We start from the raw sequence: 22,797 nt of genomic DNA on the forward strand, positions 1-22,797 counted from the left end.
CACAGAAGAATCACGCCATTAAATAAAAGAGACGCATGGTCAGATTTGATGTTATAATTTATCATTTTTTTTGTTTCAATATACAACCAACAACCTTTTTTTTTTATCTATTTTTGCATCTTCCCTGTTTTCACCCTATTTAGTCATTTCTAACTTCTCGTTCCTTCATGAAGCCATCTGTTAGTCCCCAAATAACACTGCAAAGGTTTCTAGTATAAACCAAACTACATTTAATATAAACTGCCCATAAAAACAGTCAATACTGTGTATTATTGTTTTCAAGTTCACTGCCCAGTGGCAGCGGCAGCAGAAAGTGGTTTTGCTGTGCATCATGTGAAAGGTTTAAACGCTGCAGTAATCAGCAATATGCGCCCAACCAAGATTCATTAAACTGAGACACTGTGCTTTTACTACATCCATTATAAAGTGAACAAATATAAGAATATAAACAGTAAATAGGACAGGAACGGGGTAAATGGGTACTGACCTCTCTTGCTTCAGAGCGTACTCCAGCATCTTAATTCTCCTCACCAGATCCCTCTTCAGGTTCTCCTGGCCTTTCCTCTCTCCATGCAGGAATGCTACCTGTGCCTAAACAGATCAACACAAAACACAACAATTACTCAACTACTTCATGACTTCAAATGACTGTTTTAATCACATTTAATCACACTACAATCTTGTAGCTGGTCTTATATAATTAGAATGTGTCCTATAGTCTATAATGTTTATTTCTACCCTATTGAGGGACGTTGTAGCTAAGTAGTTAAGGCCCAGGAAGGTCAGAGGAAACCAATGTACACCAAGGAAGGACATGCAAACTCGCTCACCACCTGGGAATCAAATCCAGGACCTACCGTGCTGCCTTTTGCTGCCAAAACAGCCCTGACCCGTCAAGGCATGGACTCCACTAGACCCCTTAAGGTGCTGTGGTATCTGGCACCAAACGTTAGCAGCAGAGTTGTGAGGTGGGGCCTCCATGGATCGGACTTGTCTGTCCAGCACATCCCACAGACGCACAGGGATACATTAGCGGACCGAAAGTGTGCATCGCTTGCATACTCAAACATGGCTGCCCAAGAAGTAGGTCATCCGGGTACTTCTCGCGTACCTCTTTGTGTATTCTATGTATTCTGACATACTAACCGCTCTCGCGTACTCATTTCGCGTACTATTGAGTATGGAAGTATGCGATTCCGAACGCAGCTCAAGTCAACACCTCAAACTCGTTGTTGTGCTCCTCAAACCATTGCTGAACCATTTTTGCTCAAATCCTCACGCTCGCCCATCTTTCCTGCTTCTAACATCAACTTTGAGGATAAAATGTTCACTCGCTGCCTAATATATCCCAACCACTAACAGGTGCCGTAATGAAGAGATAATCAGTGTTATTCACTTCACCTGTCAATGTTCATAATGTCATGCCTGGTCGGTGTAGCTCAACAGCCATTATTATTCTTATTTGTATAAACATCAGTTTTAACTCTGTATTATTTAAGATGATGTTCACCAAGATAGAAAAGTATAAAGATACAAAAACATACAATAAAAATGCACAGTTGTATCACACAGCTCGGCCGTGGAAGTATTCAATCAGTAAAATGTTATTTATTTAAGCTTAGTGTGTTTTACTTGTCAAAAAAAACCAACATTAGAATTGTAGAATTTTACCTTTAATATGATTCATAACAATAATAAATAAATAATAAATAAAAATTTTATGCCAGAGTAGTATCATTATGAGTAGTGACCAGTTATCTGCATAAGACGAGGCATATTAAAACCTTCTACAACACATTGTGTTATCACCTCTGCTCTATAACTGAGCGTAATACACAGAGAGCTTCTTTCACAAGTGCATGACGTATTTAAAGAAATCCAAAGTCTTTATAATTTATTACGGAATCTGTTTCCTTATTATAGTGTACCCTAAGTGCTCCTTTGCTTCTTAATTTGTGGCACTCCCCCTCAGTTCCTCTAAGCAAGGACAAACAAAAGCTGACGTACAGAATCAGAGTCAGAAAACCAACATAAATCCACACACTGACATCATTAGGAAGGATTTTTGCCCAGTCTAGACTGCAAAGACTGCTAACAACTTACAGAAATGAGTGAAATAAAAAATTGAATTTAACTGAAATTAAGCAATAATTTTTATTTATATATAATTTTGCATATATGCACTCATATTTTTTTTCTGCAATACATTTTTAAAAAGTTGGGAATGGGGGGCATGTATATCATCAATGTGTTACATTAACTTTCAACAACATTTTGTAATCGTTTGAGAACTGAACAATCTAACTGTAACAGTGGTGAAACACCTCAACAGTTTAAGCTGATCTCCAATAACACTGATAAATACTGGGATTGTTCTTTTTTCACACAGTTACACAGATGCAATTAAAAATATTCAAACCTCCTAAAATAAAGTGTTCAAATGTTACATCACTCAACTGATAAACACTTAATATAAAGCAATATCATGCTCAAAAAATAAATCATGTAGTATTTTAGAGTAGGATATTTTGTTAATACTGCATGGTCGCAAACATTCTTTGGACTGTGGGAGGAAACCGGACCTTCTTGCTTTCAGACAAAAGTGCTACCCACCGAGCCACAGTGCCATTGAGAAACATCTTAAACAGTTGGACTATTTGTGTACACAGCTTTCACAGAGTGGCAACCTTTACCTTTCACACCCAATTATGATAGTATCACTTGTAGATGTAACGATGCACCACAAGGCAGTTAAAAATCGGTGCACATGTGCCACGATTTGAATCGGTAATTCATTGTTAAATGAATCGATATTCACTTTAAACAGCAGAGGGCACTGGTGCTATACACCTCGCCTGGTTGACATCACTACACAGTTGTACAGGATCTTCCAGCCAAATTTATTTATGTAAGGATACTTTCTTTATTTGTATTATTCATTTATTTATATAATGTTGGATTTGTTTTAAAATTTCAATTTAGTTTTTTTTTTTTTTTTTACACAAAAAGGGAAATGTGCAGCATTTATTATTCAGATAAATAAAAGATTTCATTAAATTTTTTAAGAGAAATAATAAAAGGAAATTGTCATAATTTGTCTTCAATTTCATTTTGGTTAAAAAAAATCGGGGGGAAATCGTATCGTGAACCCAGTATCGTGAATCCTATCGCATCGTGGGTAGAGTGTATTGTTACATCTCTAATCACAACTGACCTATTAACTGGAATATAACTGGAAAATTCCAATAGACATGTTTGTGATCCTTCCACAAGCCTCTTAGTCCTAAATTGCCTTGCCTCAACTTTTTCTTACTGATGAAGGTCTTTTTTCTAGCTTGCCCACAGGAGCCTGTTTCAAACCATCTTTGCTGTTCACTTTACTCCAGTTGCTGTTTGCCGTTCTTGTTGTAGGCCTCTTCAAGTCTTCCTACAGTTGTTGAGTGACATTCTAATGAGCTGGTGGAAATACAGGTCAGCAGAGAGTCGTTTTCGCCCTCTGCGGTCTGCTGTTTGGCCTTGTTTTCTACTTTTTCTGATATAATTAATAGGTATTTTTAGGTTTGCATTAATGCATTAATGCTAATACTTGACACTTAGGGATCAGCAGAAAAATTGGTGCATCCTTAAATGCTTCCTAGGGATGAAGCCCAAAATGAAGTCCTAGACTTGTCAGTGTCTGCAGTAAACAGAGCTCTCCCAGAGCTGATGATCCTGGATTAATGAGGGTAAAAAACTCGTCCAACCGAGGAGAGGACAGGACGCGTTCTATTCTGAGAGGACACTGACTGCATTATTGAAAGAGAAAGAGAAAGAGAGAGGAAAAGAAAGGGAAACACTGTGTCAGAGTCTTCCGCTCTCTCACACTCATCTTTCTCTTGATTTCTCACATTCTGTCTCTCTCATGTCTTGCTTTCCATCTTACAATCTCCCTCTAACACACTTTCTTACTAGATCACTCTTCTTTAGGCTAAGTTATAACTACACGACTTTAGCCCTGATTATCCACTGATTATCGCTGACAGATGCACCAACTCTGAGGCAAATCGGTCTTCACTTGGGCTCGATTGTGTGAACTGCTCAAAGATGTGATCTGAGATCCGCCGATCTAGCATGCTAAACATCTGGGCTCGCTGGCAACTCCAAATCCTGTAGTGTGAAAAGAGTTATGAATGGCAGTAAGAGCAGTGTCAAGCTACAGCCAATGAGAATGCAAGATGGCTACAGCAAAATATAGTAATAGTTACATCTGCGTACACACAAGCTTTACAGCTTTTGTAACCTGATCATCCATGCCAGACCATAATGCCTACGTTTTCACCTCCAATTCTCACTGCAGAACAGACTAACATGAACACTGGCCACTGGGGATGTAACGATGCACCACAAGACAGTTAAAAATCGGTGCACATGTGCCACGATTCGAATCGGTTATTCATTTAAGATGAATCGATATTGGCCGCTCAGGTGGCGCAGCGGTAAAAACACATGCTGGAACCAGAGCTGGGATCTCGAATACATCGTATCGAATCTCGGCTCTGCCTGCCGGCTGAGGCTGAGCGGCCACATGAACAACGATTGACCTGTTGTTCAGGTATGGGCGGGACTAAGCCGGATGGGATCTCTCTGTCATGACTGGTGCAATTACGACCTCTGCTGGCTGACTGATGCCGCCTGCACAGAGATGAGAAAAGAGTGCTCTCAGGGTGTGTCTCTCCGTACACAACGCTGAGCTGCACTGCACTCGTCAAAGTGTAGGTGATAAGATGCATACGGCTGCTGCACACGTGTCGGAGGGGGCGTGGGTTAGCTTCGTTCTCCTCAACGGGGATTGGCATTGGTGGAGAGGAAGCGTGACGCAATCGGGCAATTGGACACGATAAAAGGGAGAACGGGGAGAAAATGCATAAAGGAAAAAAAAGATAAATCGATATTTACTTTAAACAGCAGAGGGCACTGGCGCTATTCACCTCACCTGGTTGACGTCACTACAGGGTTGCCAGGTTCTGAATTTTCCAGCCAAATTTATTTATGTGAGGATACTTTCTTAATTTGTATTATTCATTTATTTATACAATGTTGGATTTGTTTTAAAAATTCTTTTCAGTTTTTTTACACAATAAGCATTATTTGGCATAGTTTGTACCTACCTCAAAAATAAAAGGGCATTCATTATTTAGATAAATAGAGTGCGTAGAGTGTATCGTTACATCCCTACTGACCACAAATCCCAATCCACTCCTTCACCCATATTTAATTCTTCAATTCCTCCTTGTTTTGCTGCATATCAGCACACAAACACCTTGAATGATTTCCTGAAAAGAAATAAACTCTCTCACGTATAGTATTGCGTCTTCCCCTCGTCACTTCTCACATGTGTTTTCGTGACAGAACATAGTTTGAGAGACCAGACGCTCGTCGGTGATTCCTCCTGGTGAAAGATGGTGTAATGTCTGATCGCTGATTGGTCATGCAAGGTGTAAACCACAACGATTTCAACAGAGCAAGTTGTGTAGTGTGAACAGCACAGCGATCTGACGACTTTTTTGTGCTTTCTTCCTGACTTGCACTCTCACTCTCACTAAATCTCTTTCACTCACTCCTTTACTTCCGGTAAAGTTCAAGCACTGTGTCAGTGCTGCAAAAAGCTAATTAGTTGTTACCCAAGACAAAATCACTAAATCTGTACCTGACAACAACGCCTTTAAAACAAAGTCCTGATATTAAAGTGGGATGATGTATAACCCTCACACCCTCAATTATTTTAATCATGGCAGCAAAAGATCTACACCAATCAGCCATAATATTAAAACCACCTCCTTGTTTCTACACTTACTGTCCATTTATCAGCTTCACTTACCATATAGAAGCACTTTGTAGCTCTACAGTTACTGACTGTAGTCCAGCTGTTTCTCTGCATGCTTGTTAACCCCCTTTCATGCTGTTCGTCAATAGTCAGGACCACCACAGGACCACCACAGAGTAGGTATAATTTGGGTGGTGGATCATTCTCAGCATTGCAGTGACACTGACATGGTGGTGGTGTGTTAGTGTGTGTTGTGCTGGTATGTGGATCAGACACAGCACTGCTGATGGAATTTTTAAACACCTCACTGTCACTGCTGGACTGAGAATAGTCCACCAACCAAAAATATCCAGCCAACAGCGCCCCGTGTGCAGTGACCTGTGACCACTGGTGAAGATCTCAAAGATAACCAACTCAAACAGCAGCAATAGATGAGCGATCGTCTCTGACTTTACATCTACAAGGTGGACCAACTAGGTAGGAGTGTCTAATAGAGTGGACAGTGAGTGGACACGGTATTTAAATACTCCAGCAGCGCTGCTCTGTCTGATCCACTCATACCAGCACAACACACACTAACACACCACCACCATGTCAGTGTCACTGCAGTGCTGAGAATCATCCACCACCTAAATAATACCTGCTCTGTGGTGGTCCTGTGGGGGTCCTGACTATTGAAGAACAGGGTGAAAGCAGGCTAAAAAGGTATGAAAAGAAACAGATGGACTACAGTCAGTAATTGTAGAACTACAAAGTGTTTCTATATGGTAAGTGGAGCTGATAAAATGTATATATACATATATAAAAATGTGGGGCTTGCACCAGCAACGTTCCAATTACACTAATCGCTGTGCTACAACTGCCCACACACGTACACAGGAAAACGGACACAGGCACTTGGACACATGAAAGCATACGCAGCAAAGTGGACTCAGACACCCAGCCAAGCAATGATTTCTAACACTAATTGCAGCAGATGATCAATTCCTAATTTCCTATTCAAAAATCTGCTCCCATCTCAAACACACAGTCAGGTTTTCCTCATTCAGAATGAACACTGCAGTGCTGTGATGATCGACTCTGATAAACAGCAGCGTGGATTCCTTGCATTCCAATGTACAGGCCACTACCCAGCTAGACATGTGGGTGTGTAGAAACACAACTGATAATGTACCGCTGTTCACGACTGTCCAAAACAGGTGAGGCAGCGATCCCGATACCTTTATCAGCAGGCTTTTTATGTGCTGAACTTTCAGTAACTACATGCATTTCCCTCCTCAATCAATGCTTGCTTGCTTTCATTTACATTTCTATTATTTAGCAGCCACTTTAAACCAAAGCACCTTACAGTTGTGACAACTGAGGGTTACGGACCTTGCTGAACAATAGCAACCTGGTAGTGAAATGTGGTTTACTGGTCCAGTACCCTAAGCGCAAGAGAAAGAGATGCAGCATACAGAGCTACAGTTCTGTTACTGACACTTGAGTCAGCGCCCCACTGACAAGTACTTGATGTTTTATGATAACACATCGTCATGTTGGGAAGGAAAGGTGATAAACTGGACCCGTATGTAAGCACTCGAAACAAGAGGGAGGACAGAACATGATGTTTTCACAGTGCACTCCTGACTTCAGAGTACTCACACTCGCATCACCTAACTGAACCAGTACAGCATTCCTCAAACTAACCAACAGCAATGCATGCACTGGTGTATTCAGCTTTATACACTGATCAGCCATAACATTAAAACCACCTCCTTGTTTCTACACTCACTGTCCATTTTATCAGCTCCACTTACCATATAGAAGCACTTTGTAGTTCTACAATTACTGACTGTAGTCCATCTGTTTCTCTGCATGCTTTGTTAGCCCCCTTTCACCCTGTTCTTCAATGGTCAGGACCCCCACAGGACCACCACAGAGCAGGTATTATTTAGGTGGTGGGTCATTCTCAGCACTGCAGTGACACTGACATGGTGGTGGTGTGTTAGTGTGTGTTGTGCTGGTATGAGTGGATCAGACACAGCAGCGCTGCTGGAGTTTTTAAATACCGTGTCCACTCACTGTCCACTCTATTAGACACTCCTACCTAGTTGGTCCACCTTGTAGATGTCTCCAATTCACCTCACTTGTATGTCTTTGGACTGTGGGAGGACATGCAAACTTCACACAGAAAGGACCCGGACCGCCCCACTTGGGGATACAACCCAGGACCTTCCTGCTGTGAGGTGACAGTGCTACCCACTTAGCCACCGTGCTGCCCCATCAGTAATGAAGAATCCCCTCTGGCATCCACCCTAAACAACAAGCCAATCGTTGCAGAGCTGCCGAGAGGTCAGTTCTGGTCTGCAAGTGTTTTTTACCATTGTGCCACCTGAGCGCCCCCTTTTCAAATTAAAATGCATTTTCAACCAACAGATCAACAACAGATCAAACAATGACACCGGTTATTGGTTAATTGGTTAATCAGTAAAGGTGATATTTATAAATGACATCATTAATATGTTAAAACAATCTCGTTGGATTAGTTACAAGAAAGAAAAAAAAGCATTTATTAAAATATGAATTTGATCAACTGGTTAATTAAGTAGCTATGAGTGCAATTACTTTTGGCTCATATGACCAGGTAGGGTTAAATAGCATATTTCCTTCAATAAATATTTTTTTCCAATGCCTTTTGTTCATTACCTTTGTCTGATATGTGACAAATATAATAAATAATAAATATTACATTAAAACATTAAAATTCTGTATTAATATAAACGGCTCTACGAATTTTTTAAAAACAAAACTCCAAATGTTAAAAACAACTCCAAAATACAAACTGGTAAAAACTCCCAATAGTTCCCTGTACTGGCCAACATACTTACTAGCAAGATAAGGATAACGCTACAGACTAGCAGTATGTTTCCTATTAAACTTAGTAATTTGGCTACATCAGCAAAGCTGTACTAAACTAAAAGAAGAAGAATATTTTTGTTCAATAAAAATGAAGTATTTATAGATAGGGAAATATCTGCACATGCTTTTGCTTACTGTTAGATTTAAAGGAATAATGGAGAAGATACAAGGGTGAACACAGCTGTTCCACACTCACACGTGCTGCTAAAAATGAACACAACCGTCTCAAATGCCGCATTTCCACAAGCCACGATTAGGGCTGCTGAAATTAGTGAGTCTCTTAAAGACAAACGCAGGACAGATTGTTCCCCTAATTTAAATCTTACTCAAGAGGGGAAAACAAACCAAGGACAGAGAACAAAACAGACCCTAAAAAACTTGCGATTGGTGCAGAGTGAAAGCAGTCTACATCAGTGGTTCCAAAAATGGTGTTCACACAAAAATGCCACAAAATGTATAATAACACCGACTTTTCTTGTGGTTGTACATAGAGTTTAATACTATAAACACTTAATAAAACAATGCAGAAGAAATAACAGTAACAGCAATCTTGGCAATTCAGTAATTATTCTGCTTATTGTTGTTAGGAATTAAATTTCCAATTTTAATTTTTTTATTTAAATTATTTATAAATTAATAATTATTATAAGTCCAAAATTATGAATCATTAATTTTTAAACTGCTACAACAATTATTATTATACTATTATAATAATAATTACGAATTTATAAATAATTTAAATAAAAAAAATTCTATTTTATACTTAGGTCTGTCAGTGTACTGTCAGTATACCAAACTTTATATCTCCACTGCACAGTGCCTGTTGCTGTTCATGTCACTGCCTTGCCACCTTTCTTTATTTTATTCTATGCTTTTACATATACAGGGGTTGGACAAAATAACTGAAACACCTGGTTTTAGACCACAATAATTTATTAGTATGGTGTAGGGCCTCCTTTTGCGGCCAATACAGCGTCAATTCGTCTTGGAAATGACATATACAAGTCCTGCACAGTGGTCAGAGGGATTTTAAGCCATTCTTCTTGCAGGATAGTGGCCAGGTCACTACGTGATGCTGGTGGAGGAAAACGTTTCCTGACTCGCTTCTCCAAAACACCCCAAAGTGGCTCAATAATATTTAGATCTGGTGTGCAGGCCATGGGAGATGTTCAACTTCACTTTCATGTTCATCAAACCAATCTTTCACCAGTCTTGCTGTGTATATTGGTGCATTGTCATCCTGATACACGGCACCGCCATTGGATGCACATGGTCCTCCAGAATGGTTCTGTAGTCCTTGGCAGTGACGCGCCCATCTAGCACAAGTATTGGGCCAAGGGAATGCCATGATATGGCAGCCCAAACCATCACTGATCCACCCCCATGCTTCACTCTGGGCATTCAATGTTGTGTGCATTGCAATATTTTGAGCAAAACTGTGCTCTTACCCTGCTAATTGAACCTTCACACTCTGCTCTTACTGGTGCAATGTGCAATTAATGAAGATTGGCCACCAGACTGGTCCAATTTAGCCATGAAACCTCCCACACTAAAATGACAGGTGTTTCAGTTATTTTGTCCAACCCCTGTATATATATTCAATTAGCAGGGTAAGAGCACAGTTTTGCTCAAAATATTGCAATGCACACAACATTATGGGTGACATACCAGAGTTCAAAAGAGGACAAATTGTTGGTGCACGTCTTGCTGGCGCATCTGTGACCAAGACAGCAAGTCTTTGTGATGTATCAAGAGCCACGGTATCCAGGGTAATGTCAGCATACCACCAAGAAGGACAAACCACATCCAACAGGATTAACTGTGGACGCAAGAGGAAGCTGTCTGAAAGGGATGTTCGGGTGCTAACCCGGATTGTATCCAAAAAACATAAAACCACGGCTGCCCAAATCACGGCAGAATTAAATGTGCACCTCAACTCTCCTGTTTCCACCAGAACTGTCCGTCGGGAGCTCCACAGGGTCAATATACACGGCCGGGCTGCTATAGCCAAACCTTTGGTCACTCGTGCCGATGCCAAACGTCGGTTTCAATGGTGCAAGGAGCGCAAATCTTGGGCTGTGGACAATGTGAAACATGTATTGTTCTCTGATGAGTCCACCTTTACTGTTTTCCCCACATCCGGGAGAGTTACGGTGTGGAGAAGCCCCAAAGAAGCGTACCACCCAGACTGTTGCATGCCCAGAGTGAAGCATGGGGGTGGATCAGTGATGGTTTGGGCTGCCATATCATGGCATTCCCTTGGCCCAATACTTGTGCTAGATGGGCGCGTCACTGCCAAGGACTACCGAACCATTCTGGAGGACCATGTGCATCCAATGGCGGTGCCGTGTATCAGGATGACAATGCACCAATACACACAGCAAGACTGGTGAAAGATTGGTTTGATGAACATGAAAGTGAAGTTGAACATCTCCCATGGCCTGCACAGTCACCAGATCTAAATATTATTGAGCCACTTTGGGGTGTTTTGGAGAAGCGAGTCAGGAAACGTTTTCCTCCACCAGCATCACGTAGTGACCTGGCCACTATCCTGCAAGAAGAATGGCTTAAAATCCCTCTGACCACTGTGCAGGACTTGTATATGTCATTTCCAAGACGAATTGACGCTGTATTGGCCGCAAAAGGAGGCCCTACACCATACTAATAAATTATTGTGGTCTAAAACCAGGTGTTTCAGTTATTTTGTCCAACCCCTGTATATATATATATAAAATATTCCTTTTGTATTATTTCTATTTTATGTATGTTTGTTGACACCTGCACCAAGACAAATTCCTTGTACATCTGGTACTCGGCAAACAATAAAGATTCTGATTCTAATTATTCTGATGATGCTTATACTTATGTCACTATTTTAATGATTTAACCAGATAACTGACAAAGAACTCATCGTTCAGTTAATGCTGTTGGTTAAAATCAGCTGACACTGATCTGAATCTGGATCGGAAGTACAGATCTCTACAGAGTGAGAGGGCTGATTTGTAACGCACCCTCACCAACCCTCTTTTTTGTTTTCAGACGAATTTTTGAAGATTCTTTTCAAGATTCAAACATTCTGGTCCCACTATGGTTTACAAGATGTGACATAAAGCCTCCACATGGGGACGTACGTGGACAAGTTCATTTCCTGTTTATGTGCCTGTTAGAATGTGTTTATTGAATTATAATTAGCCCATTTTTTGGCGTGCGACCAAACCAAGGGTCGTAACCCTGGGTTTGAAAAGCCCTGTTCTATATCACTGCCACATTCACAGTTCCACAATTATAATAGTTGTAATGAAACATATTGATGTGTTTTATATTTTAACAGGACGCTAAAAGCTAGTGAAAAAAACTTGGCAAACCTGGTTAATAATTATCATCATCATAGACAGTAGCAGATAATAAAAACACTAACATTTTGGGATGCCATAACAGCGAAACATTTGAAAACCACTGATGTACACCAAAATGTTACTGGCATTATCTCTAGTCAAACTAGATTAGCTATTTATTGGAGTGTTTATTTTTGTTTTATTAATTAATAATTAATAATTAATTAATTCCTAATTCACTACTCAAGCCACACTGTATGTATGTATAAGAAACAGTTTAAAACTGGCAACCCACTTTTACTATGTGACTAGCACAACAGTAGACCACTGAAGTCGTGCGTCATTCTGTAGTCCTCATTATGCCCATATTTGGAGACCCGGGTCTAAGCCCGACTTTCAATGGCAAAAATGAATGGGGATTTCAGAATTTCACTCTAACGCATCCTGTGCTAAATAAACATGTTCAGAACCCTATACGTTTTGTCCTGTGTACATTTTTCTCCTGTACATCACTGGATCCTCTGAATTACGAGGTTGTTAAAGGGTAATACTAATAATGCTACACGAAAGCTAATGCTACTGCGCATTAATTAGACGTCACTGAACTACACCAATCGAATTGAAGGAATTCAAGCCGGTGTTTGAACACACTGCTTTGTGCGGTTATTTAAGAGGCTTCCAGTCTAGTCTAGCGCAGTAGCATTAGCTTAAATGTAGCAATATTCATATTTTGACTCTTTAACGACTTCATAATTCAGAGGATCCAGTGATAATAGACAGAAGAATCTCCATAAAACAAAACGTAACAGCTTTGGAACATTTTTTATGACTACAGGATGCGAGAGAGGCAATTTTCAAAATCTCCATTCATTTTTCCCATTCAAAATTTCTCTCAGACCCGGGTTACCAAATATGGGCATAACAACATGGCGTGGACTACAAAATGACGACACGACTTCAGTGGTCTATAAAAGGATTAAAGGATCTAAAGAGTAATAGGATGAGTAGGATTACATTTCACAGACAGCAGGGTGACAGTTAACCATGAGGCACTCAAGCATAATCTCATGCAATCTACATAGTCAAACAGTTTCTTTATTTCTACATTTCTAACTCAAAATCTGTATATATTGTTTATAAGAATAGATGCACTACTTAATTATTATTATAGTTAATAATTATAATTATTATGCTAGATCAGGGGTGTCAAACTCATTTTCACCGAGGGCCACATCAGCATTATGGTGGCCCTCGAAGGGCCGATTGTAACGTATTCTGCTGTGATTGCAGTCACATTGCTGTTTTTCTTGGAGGCTGAATTCTGCATTTATATTGTTCTACATTACTACAGACACGGCCTCATAACACAAGAGACGCACCGGTTTCTCTTCCTGAAGCACAAACTTGTTTTCACTTTCATTACATTTCCTCCTCATGCTTAATTTTCTTACTTATCTTCTTGTACATTTTAGGATCATGTGTAAATATGTGTAACATCATCTACTGGCAGGCTGTGTCACTTTGCAGGTAACAAAATCAGCCTGCATTTTGAAAGATGCAGTTAATGTAGGATTTTACAGTGTATTTTTAAGACAATCATTCTGCCCTCACTAATAGTTTATCCCCCTTTCCCAACTAGACAGACAGACAGACAGACAGACAGACAGACAGCTCTCTTCAGAATACAGTCGGTTTATTTGCTCCCCAGCTGTGTGATACACAGTGCATCAAAATAGAGTAAAAATACAAACAATAAAAACAATAAAGAACCTAATACAGTAAAAGCACACAGCTGTAGTCAAGTGTTACATCTGGTACAATATGAGATTTACCCAAACGTAAAATAACGAGTTAAAATTGTGTGTAAAGATACTAATTGCTATAGTAACGGTAACAACAGTATTTAATTACGGTAAATTTGTAACTAAAACGCTGTGATATACTCACTAAACATTTACTAACAACTGAGACTTATATATAAACGCCACTACTTACAGACAATGCTTGGGTATTATATTGCAATATAATTATTTGTATTTATTTATTATTGTTTACATTACTGACTACGCTACCCCGCGTTCTTTTGCCGTAAAAGTCACATGGCTTCTTAGCGAAGGTTAAAGTTAGTTGCCATGACTACGATGTCACGTTGTCTCTTAAAGGCGCAGGAGCGCATTAAATTATAAGCGCGTCTCTGTAACGACTCGAACCATCACAACAAACATACAGTCGTTTAAGCTTCGTTTAAGCTTCGTTTAAGGGCCGTGAGTTTGACACCCCTGTGCTAGATACACAATTTGCACATACTTTTTTGCATACCGTATATTGTACGGTACTTCATTATTATCTTCTCTATCTGTCTATCTATCTATCTTATCTATCTCTCTCTCTCCCTCTCACATACACACACACACATATTCGAGAGTTCAAGGGAGGCTTTGTTGTCATTTCAGCAATATACAAGTACATATTAAAACAAAACAACGTTCCTCCAGGAGCAGGGTGCAACACAGAACAAAAAGAACAAAATATCATACTGGCGCCCCTGTCAAAAGCTCTAAATTTTGTTCAAAATTAAACGAAATGAACTGAGCCTTAACATCAGGCTGTGAGGTTACTGCTCACACTGCTTTGTGCAAAATGCTAAACTTCCACCCATCATTCCTTGTAAATGACTTGAGCCTTTTGTTTTCAAATCTTTTATACAACTGTGATAGCTTCACCTGCTTCAAAAGATTTAACCTCTAATTAAAATAAACACTTTTAGACAGTATTGTAAACTGGTTTCATACATGTAAAGTAATTTGGAGGATTAAAATCAATCAGAGCTACTTAAACTCCTGGGCACGGAGGTGGGCGCTAATTTGCCTCTCGCTAGCCTGCGCGAGCTGAGAGGTTGTAAATGACTGTGTCTTGTTCACGACACCCTTCACAATCTCACACCTCACCCACACTGCCTCTTACTGAGCAGCAGGACGACCACTTATCAGCATGCCGGCTGAAATGTTCAACTGTACTCCAGAAACTACAGACCATGCGAAGTGTGGTGTTCAGGGACTGTAAAACTGTAGTACAAGGTTTAATTAGTTTATCACTACTGGTGCAGATACACAATACAATGATATGCCTCTGCACAAAATGTGCAAGCCAATGTTTATTTGGTAACAACTGTGAACGTGACAGTCAGGAATGTATTTAATGTTGGGCTGATGGCAGTTACTTGTAGCATACGTGTTAATGCAGCAATTATGATCATCATATGATAAAGGCAAAACCGTTATAGACAGACGACTGGCATGAAGTATCTAGGAAACAGCATGGTGCTTACAGACTGCCGTGGTGAGAACCCACTGACAGGGACAAGTCACAGACTGCAGACAGGTTGTTGGGCAACCAAGACATTAAGATCATTAAAGGACATGAAAGCTATGTCTTTCACTACTGTCCACTGCCTAAAGCACCTAAAATTACAGAACCTGGGCACTGGAACTGGACATCAAGTCATTCAAAAGTTTGGTTTGATGAATACTGTTTCCTCCAAGATCATGCAGATGGCAGAGCATGTGTGACATAGAGAGATGTCTTGTCAGTCAAATACACTCATAAATTGAATTATAGAATAAATGGAGGCTACAATACACAGCACAGCCTACATTAATAGTTGAATGCGAACTAGAACATTCAGCGACGGTGCAAGGCTCAAATACGAAAATACTCGTCTGTGTTTTGACACACCCCTCTGCGTCCACAGAATTGGTTGGGAGTTTTCCAAACTCAGTTACCCGAGTAGTATAACTGCTTTACACTTCAGAATCTTGGACATTTTGACAAACCAATTGCTAACTGAATTGCCGTAGGACCACCTCATAGTGCAAAATTACCAGTAAACGTGAGGCACTTGAACGCTACGCGAATGAAAACGTCAAATAGCTAAACACAAAACTTGAAGTTTGAATTTCACAGCAAATTGCATACGAGACGGGAAAAGGCTTGTTTCACAGTCCGTGACACAATATTCCTGTCCTGGTACTAGAAACCTCAGTGGATACCTCAGGGATCTAGTCTTGTAGAGTCCATGTCTTAGTGGATCAGAGCTGTTTTGACGGCATATTAGGGAAGTGGCCCTAATGTTTTGGCTTGTTGGTGTATGCGGTACAATGTCTGCCTGTTATAAACGTGTGTATATATATATATATATATATATATATATATATATATATATATATATATATATATATATATATATATATATATATATATACACACACCGATCAGCCATAACAATAAAACCACCTCCTTGTTCCTACACTCACTGTCCATTTTATCAGCTCCACTTACCATATAGAAGCACTTTGTAGTTCTACCACCAATGGTTAGGACCCCAACAGGACCACCACAGAGGAGGTATTATTTAGGTGGTGGATCATTCTCAGCACTGAAGTGACACTGACATGGTGGTGGTGTGTTGGTGTTAGAACTACAAAGTGCTTCTATATGGTAAGTGGAGCTGATAAAATGGACAGTGAGTGTAGAAACAAGGAGGTGGTTTTAATGTTAAGGCTGATCAGTGTATATTATATAAACACACATATATATATATATACACACACAACCATGTGGAATCACAGAAAACGTCTGTACATGGGTGTAATAGTATAATAATGTGCCTGTGTGTTACAAATAAGACTATTCAGTAAAAGTAAATACATAGCAAAATATCTGCTAGCTGATGTAATAGCACAGTGCAAAAAGTGTGTATTTAAGAAGTCGTCCAAAGAACATACATGATTTACTAAGGGTTGAGTTTTGAACCTGCCTGTGTTATTTTAAGTACCTTTTGTTAAAGCCATGTTTGTTTATAAGAAAATATGTAGCGTAGGTTTGCATATTCCTGTTATTCATAAAAGCCGCTAGAACGTTGCAGTAACTGAGCTCATTTCCTGTACAGAAACAACAACACTCCTTACTTCCGGGTACGACTGACATGTCTGATCTCTAGTAAAACGTTCCTTTCAGGTTTAGCACCTGCTGTAACATGCTCACATGCCAGTACAGATAGACTTGCAGGGCTGGTTTAAAGAAAGCCACCCGAGACCAGGCATGAAGAAGCTCCAATCTGACTTTGCTTTTCTCGGGTTTGGGATTCGACATGCTGGAGGAGGGGCGGGGAGGATCGATTATACGTCCTTCCACCTTCTCGAATTTCAGCTTGCAAAGCAGGTTTGCTCAGAGAGCGGGGATGAATAATTCAAAGCTAGCTTCAGCATAAGTGCATAAAAACAGATTTGCACAAAGATTTTTACACAAATAAAAATGTATGTACAGTGTATCACAAAAGTGAGTACACCCCTCACATTTCTGCAGCTATTTAAGTATATCTTTTCATGGGACAACACTGACAAAATGACACTTTGACACAATGAAAAGTAGTCTGTGTGCAGCTTATATAACTGTAAATTTATTCTTCCCTCAAAATAACTCAATATACAGCCATTAATGTCTAAACCACCGGCAACAAAAGTGAGTACACCCCTAAGAGACTACACCCCTAAATGTCCAAATTGAGCACTGCTTGTCATTTTCCCTCCAAAATGTCATGTGACTTGTTAGTGTTACTAGGTCTCAGGTGTGCATAGGGAGCAGGTGTGTTCAATTTAGTAGTACAGCTCTCACACTCTCTCATACTGGTCACTGAAAGTTCCAACATGGCACCTCATGGCAAAGAACTCTCTGAGGATCTTAAAAGACGAATTGTTGCGCTACATGAAGATGGCCAAGGCTACAAGAAGATTGCCAACACCCTGAAACTGAGCTGCAGCACAGTGGCCAAGATCATCCAGCGTTTTAAAAGAGCAGGGTCCACTCAGAACAGACCTCGCGTTGGTCGTCCATAGAAGCTGAGTGCACGTGCTCAGTGTCACATCCAACTGCTGTCTTTGAAAGATAGGCGCAGGAGTGCTGTCAGCATTGCTGCAGAGATTGAAAAGGTGTGGGGTCAGCCTGTCAGTGCTCAGACCATACGCCGCACACTACATCAAATTGGTCTGCATGGCTGTCACCCCAGAAGGAAGCCTCTTCTGAAGTCTCTACACAAGAAAGCCCGCAAACAGTTTGCTGAAGACATGTCAACAAAGGACATGAATTACTGGAACCATGTCCTATGGTCTGATGAGACCAAGATTAATTTGTTTGGTTCAGATGGTCTCAAGCATGTGTGGCGGCAATCAGGTGAGGAGTACAAAGATAAGTGTGTCATGCCTACAGTCAAGCATGGTGGTGGGAATGCCATGGTCTGGGGCTGCATGAGTGCAGCAGGTGTTGGGGAGTTACATTTCATTGAGGGACACATGAACTCCAATATGTACTGTGAAATACTGAAGCAGAGCATGATCCCCTCCCTCCGGAAACTGGGTCGCAGGGCAGTGTTCCAGCATGATAATGACCCCAAACACACCTCTAAGACGACCACTGCTTTATTTAAGAGGCTGAGGGTAAAGGTGATGGACTGGCCAAGCATGTCTCCAGACCTAAACCCAATAGAACATCTTTGGGGCATCCTCAAGCGGAAGGTGGAGGAGCGCAAAGTCTCGAATATCCGCCAGCTCCGTGATGTCGTCATGGAGGAGTGGAAAAGCATTCCAGTGGCAACCTGTGAAGCTCTGGTAAACTCCATGCCCAGGAGAGTTAAGGCAGTTCTGGGAAATAATGGTGGCCACACAAAATATTGACACTTCAGGAACTTTCACTAAGGGGTGTACTCACTTTTGTTGCCGGTGGTTTAGACATTAATGGCTGTATATTGAGTTATTTTGAGGGAAGAATAAATTTACATTGTTATATAAGCTGCACACAGACTACTTTTCATTGTGTCAAAGTGTCATTTTGTCAGTGTTGTCCCATGAAAAGATATACTTCAATATCTGCAGAAATGTGAGGGGTGTACTCACTTTTGTGATACACTGTATAAGTAGATAGCGAAAAGGGCTTTTTTGTATACAGTAAAAATGTAAATACTTGAAATATACATCATTTTATATGATTTGAAACATGTACATCGAATTATGTTTTCCTTAAAGGTATTTTTGTTATTTTGATTTTTACTTTTCTAACCACAATAAACACTAAATAAAAAAAACTAAAATATTAAATGAGTTTTTAAATAATGGATTGCGTTTAGTAATCTAGCACTTCATAATATTATTAATGCAAGGAAAATCTTCTGCTTACCACTAGAGCTGATATTGTACCCAAGGCAGCTTTAATCCAGATGATTTTTTAACAATCTAACCAGGTACACAAGTCATATTTTTCATCCCTGTCTGACATTGATTGTTGTCAAAGAGACAAAGAAAATGTTAGTTTTAATATGTCATTAATCCTTTATGGAAACTGGCACCCAGGTGGCGCAGCGGGATATTCCACTAGCACACCAGCACCAAGATTCTGAACTCCTCGGTTCGAAACTCGGCGTGCCACCGGTCGGGCATGATTGCCAGTGCCTGGGCGGGATGGCCGTGGTCTTCAAACGTTGTGTAAGGACCCTGATTAGCAGATAGAGGAGCCTGTGCAGAGTGCATGGGCGAAAAAGGGTTCCGCTAAGGGCTGCACACGGGTCGGAGGAGGCGTGAGCAGCAACATACCCTCCTCGACTGCAATCAGGGATCCACCAGCAGTGGAAGACAAATTGACTACACTAAATTGGGGAGAAAATGCTTAAATAAAATAGAAAAAAATCCTTTATGGAAACAGCAACTTAACAAATAAAAAATTTCCAATAATAGTAATAATAAAATAATAATAAAAAAAACATCAGCAATAATTTCACTTTTACCTTGACTGGATGTAAGCAATTCTGGGAAATAATGCAAAAAGATGAACAAGCTAATTGACTAATTGGGAAATTCAGGAAATAAAACTCCTAAAATGTAGTGCAGAAGAATTTGTTTGTTTATTTAACTTTTAATGCCATGTTGGCACATGTTTTGTGGTATTTATGGCAGGAATTATGTTTTTTTTTTTTTTTTTTATTATTATCCTTGGTGTTTGCCTTCTAGAGGCTGTCTTATGTTTGAAAGAAATTTAAGGATTGTTTTTGTGTCGTCTTGTTTTCTATTGTCTTAGGTATATGTAGTCGTTCTTCTTTGTTGCATTCAGTCAGGATAAATTATATAGTAAGAGGTTTCTGGCAGATTTCACATATTACGGGATATTTTCCATCTTATTAAGTGTTGATGTTGATCTGGACTGGCCATTTCTACACCAGATTTACTTGGTCTATACGTTTTCCATTGTATGTTTGTGGTTTGTTGCTAATATTAGTGTTAGTGCAGTAGGAAACAGGAAGCGTGTCAGGACCGGCAAGGAAGAATGTAAGGCTGACAGGAAGATGAGCTGTACGACCGGACTAAAGAAAGCTCCACTAGAGTAAAGCTGAAGCATAAACCCTATGAGTGGTGTGTACTTTACTCCACCTGATATGGATCATACATAATCTACTTGAAGAATAGTTCGATCGCACTTGGAGGCTCTTTGAGCTGTGTAATGTACAGTGTGCAGTGAAGAAAGAAACTCGATTAATCATGCTAAAGCTCAATGCAGCTTCCATTACTGCTTCAAATGCAGAATTTAAACACACAGATTAGATAATAGAGGGAAAAAACTGAAGAAATTCGGATCATCTGATAAATGCTGATTTAAATGGAATTTCTTAGATAACAGTCAGTCATTATAAACTCATCAGTTGCTGGTCGACTGTCAAGTTTCATCAAGATATAAAACACATTTTTGGATTTAATATCAACAACAAACACATTTTAATTAGAGATGGGACGATCGATCGGCTACGAATCGGTATCGGCTGATTTTTTATCAAAATATGCTATCGGCGATCGGCCGATATTTCCTAAAAGTAGCCGATCCGATCGTGTGATATATAAAGACCATGTTAAGTTAACAGCTCAGTGGATTGATCCAGACTTTGAGCTACGAAGCACCAACCATCACATCACCATTCATCAACCATCGTACAGAAACCACAGCGAAAGCTCTTCATGACCTAAAATAACATCATTAACGTTGTGCATCATACATACGATGTAATTTTGCTGATTGTAATATTTACTTTAAAAAGATAATTCTATCAGCATGTTATATAAACTCCTGGTTCACTTCGGTAAATCGTAAGCGGTTCTTACTTGAGATGAGAACAGAAGACGTTACAGAGCCAATCAGAGGCAAACGTTTATTCATTACCAAATTCATTAGTTCAGGATCATCTGCTGAACTTTTAGGATCAGAAAACTTTTAGCTGCTTAGACGGAACGAGTCTGACTCGGTTACAGATCTGTGGTAATAGCAGTTTAATTAAGCTTTTTAATGTAAGAGAGTCACACAAAATGTTCTGTAGTAGCTGGTGTTTATTTAAAACCACGACATTTAATTAATAACAGTAAACACGGAGAGATAACTGAGAAGAGAAACTTACGCTTCACATAAAACGAATCAACTCATGAATCAATAAATCACTTATAGTGATACTGTGAACAAAGCGTCTCTTCTAAAGGCACAAACACACACACACACACACACACACACACACACACACACACGCTGCTCCGGTTTATCTTCACTGTGAGGCTCTTTTTATTTATTTTATTTACTGCTAACCAAAGCAGACTGTATGGTGGGTTGAAAAACAGTTAAGACCGTAAAATGAACAAATTAAATCAGTACTGCATTGTTGGTGGGAAGTTTGAATATCCTTCAACTAAGCAGTGGTTTAACATTTCTACAGTACATTACATTTTAAAAGCCTCTCTCATCAAAAGCCAAACCTTCAGTATGTTATCGAAGCATGATGTTCTAGTGTAGGCCTAAACAAAAACGCAGTCTTTGTATTGTTTGCACAAGGCCACGTATGAAGGTATGAAGCATGGACAGCAGGCTAGCTGTAAAGTTTTGGATCACTGGCTGGATAAAACTACTGAAAATCAAGGTCACCTGGTATTACAGTTTGCTTGGGCCATGTCACAGCACAACCGCAACCTTTCTGCCAGCTCTACTGTTTGTAGCACAGAACTAACCCATGATAGCCCTCTTGTTCTGATACAGAATAGTACCCTAGTACCCATAAGCTAAGGACACATTAGCTTCAAATGCATCTTCACAAATCTAGTCTGGCTAACAGGTTTCCCAAACATCCTCATAGGAAAAAATACCTTGAAACTCAACGTCTTTTAAACTCAACGCCAGTCCCAGAACCAATTGACGTTGAGTTTCAAGGTACCGCTGTATTACAGGATATTCTTCTCAGATAGCAGGGCTCTAGACTAACTTTTTGCACTGGTTGCACTGGTGCGCCTAACTTTTTTTCTTAGGTGCACCAGCACAAAAGTTAGGTGCACCCAAATTTTCGACCGCATCGCATTTAACACCGCAGTTTTACAGGTTCACTTTTTTTTTAATCGTTGTCCATATAGGCAATATCGACTTGTAAATGATTAACAATTTGGTCAACATGGCCTCATTTGATGATCTGTTTGCTGCTGCCTGCCGCTGAAAGGCAGCAGAGAGAGGGGACACTTGGGCAGTACATTTATCCCGGCATGTAATGGGTTTTATAGATGCATTGTGCTTTTTCAGCATTTCAATTCGAAATGTATTACAACCAGTCACAAATGCACTATTGCTCTTCCTACACTCTTTACAGTCAATGATAGTATTATAGTAGACTATAATACAAATTATAAAAATAATAAT

The 22,797-nt window shown here is 39.9% G+C and overlaps 1 protein-coding gene across 2 annotated transcripts in view; it reads right to left on the reverse strand.

Annotated features, from left to right (window-relative positions):
• Window positions 1–22,797, reverse strand: part of LOC134325967 (striatin-like) — an 85,112-nt gene that overhangs the window by 43,041 nt on the left and 19,274 nt on the right. For both annotated transcript variants that reach the window (XM_063008160.1, XM_063008159.1), the window contains exon 2: window positions 488–591. In XM_063008160.1, coding sequence (XP_062864230.1) covers window positions 488–591 — 104 coding nt within the window. The remainder of the gene's footprint in view (window positions 1–487; window positions 592–22,797) is intronic.

The sequence above is a fragment of the Trichomycterus rosablanca genome, chromosome 14 (assembly GCF_030014385.1).
Source record: "Trichomycterus rosablanca isolate fTriRos1 chromosome 14, fTriRos1.hap1, whole genome shotgun sequence".
NCBI classification, from domain to species: domain Eukaryota; kingdom Metazoa; phylum Chordata; class Actinopteri; order Siluriformes; family Trichomycteridae; genus Trichomycterus; species Trichomycterus rosablanca.